At 42.8% G+C, this 2,118-nt stretch overlaps 1 protein-coding gene across 1 annotated transcript in view; it reads left to right on the plus strand.

The window, feature by feature from the left end:
* The window catches only part of LOC104943796 (phosphoinositide 3-kinase regulatory subunit 5-like), a gene marked incomplete at its 3' end in the record, with an annotated part of 9,895 nt that extends 8,531 nt beyond the window's left edge, over positions 1-1,364 (plus strand). The window contains exons 5-8 of the mRNA XM_010769261.1: positions 745-838; positions 938-1,014; positions 1,104-1,197; positions 1,288-1,364. Coding sequence (XP_010767563.1) covers positions 745-838; positions 938-1,014; positions 1,104-1,197; positions 1,288-1,364 — 342 coding nt within the window. The remainder of the gene's footprint in view (positions 1-744; positions 839-937; positions 1,015-1,103; positions 1,198-1,287) is intronic.
* Positions 1,365-2,118: the final 754 nt, after the last annotated feature.

Consider the following 2,118-nt stretch of genomic DNA (forward strand, 5'->3'; position numbering starts at 1 on the left):
GGGGGGGGGGGGGCAGGAGCTCCATCAAGGCCTTTAGGACAGAGAGTGAATACACATACTATACAGAGATGCTGTATGAGAAACCAATGTGAGTTTGGAATGTAAATCTATTCTAGTAGACCTCAACAATGGAATTATGATCAGTAGAAATGGCCATGTGATGGGACCTTTAACACAAACTGAAGAGATTTTAATTCTACGACATAAAATACGTCAGTCAATACTCCACTGGTGACTTTCACAAGTGTCTAAATGAGACGACTAAACGTCATCACGCACAACATTAGCCACCTTTAGCTTAGCGGTGGTGACGTGAAGTCATGTGACCGTGCTGTAGTTCCTTTATAGCCCAACATTAGCCTCCTTTAGCTTAGCGGTGGTGACGTGAAGTCATGTGACCGTGCTGTAGTTCCTTTATAGCCCAACATTAGCTTTTTACTTCAGAAATCATAAAGTGGTGTTAATATGTGGAGATCATCCTGCTGAACAAAATGTGGAAGTACCATAAACGTTTGTTTCACAGTGAGATTATTTTCTGCAATAATCTAAAATCACATGGAAAAATCCCATTGGCTTTTTGTCAAGGGAACCAGGGAGATTCTACAAAATGACATCATCCCTGCACCGCTGTATAGTGTGTAAATATGTTTTTACCTGTGTGTGTGTGTGAACATCAGGAAGATAGCCAATGCTAATGCTAGTGCTAATGGGGATGCTAATAAAAATGTTTCCTCCTCCACACAGCTGACCCTGGCTGGAGGAGTGAGGAGGAGGGAGGTGTTCCTCCACTCTCTGGAGCTCGGACACTCTGCAGGAATCAGAGCGGTGAAGGCCATGGGTAAGTCACACTCAGACAGACAAACCCAGACAACCACAAGAATGTAGACACACACACACACACACACACACACACTTGGTCTAATGTGTTTTTTTGTAGGTGCTGCCAGCAAAAGGTTTGGAATAGATAAAGAGCGGGAGGCTGTTCCTTTAGATCTGCGAGTTGGCTACAACAAGGTATTTTCCTGATTTGACGGACACATATTTCCTGTCTACACAAACAATAACGCACTGTAAGGTATTTCTACATCTGCACCCGTTTACAGGTGGCTGTCAGTGGGAGGAGTCAGTGGACCCAGACGGAGATGGTTTGCACGTCAATAAATCTTTACAAAGCCTGCATGAAACCTGAGCAGCTAGGTGTGTATAACTGAGACATTCCTGTGTTTTTATACAATATATATATTATTTGTTATTGTTTTCCAAGCAAATCAAATCTCTTCTGTCCAGATACAAGAATAGAAAGTCTGCAGCTGACAATGACAGAAGTCGTGAAGAGCTCCAAGTCGAAAAAGGGCTACAACCAGGTAAAGGGTTCAAATATAATCTCATAGAGTGATAAAGGAATGAGTCAGAATTTGAAGAATTCCTTTCCCTTGTCTAGAAGTCAATGGTTTTCGGATTGTGAGTTTGGTTGTTAGCCTGAAATAAGGTCTGAGGCTAAAGAGATTTTAACTTGTTGTTCTTTAACATAAAATACGTCAGTAAATACCCCACTGGTGAATTTAAAGTGTTTAAATGAGACGACTAAACTTCATCACGCCCAACATTAGCTGCCTTTAGTGGTGACGTGAAGTCATGTGACCGTGCTGTAGTTCCTTTATAGCCCAACATTAGCCACCTTTAGCTTAGCGGTGGTGACGTGAAGTCATGTGACCGTGCTGTAGTTCCTTTATAGCCCAACATTAGCCACCTTTAGCTTAGCGGTGGTGACGTGAAGTCATGTGACCGTGCTGTAGTTCCTTTATAGCCCAACATTAGCCACCTTTAGCTTAGCGGTGGTGACGTGAAGTCATGTGACCGTGCTGTAGTTCCTTTATAGCCTAACATTAGCCACCTTTAGCTTAGCGGTGGTGTCGTGAAGTCATGTGACCGTGCTGTAGTTCCTTTATAGCCTAACATTAGCCACCTTTAGCTTAGCGGTGGTGACGTGAAGTCATGTGACCGTGCTGTAGTTCCTTTATAGCCTAACGTTAGCTTTTAACTTCTGGAGATAGCATTTATGCTTCCAAAACCATAACACTTGGTGAAGAAAATCATTGATTATGAGACGAGGGAACA

Source organism: Notothenia coriiceps, unplaced genomic scaffold, assembly GCF_000735185.1.
Source record: "Notothenia coriiceps isolate Sejong01 unplaced genomic scaffold, NC01 NC01_scaffold00006824, whole genome shotgun sequence".
Classification (NCBI taxonomy): Eukaryota; Metazoa; Chordata; class Actinopteri; order Perciformes; family Nototheniidae; genus Notothenia; species Notothenia coriiceps.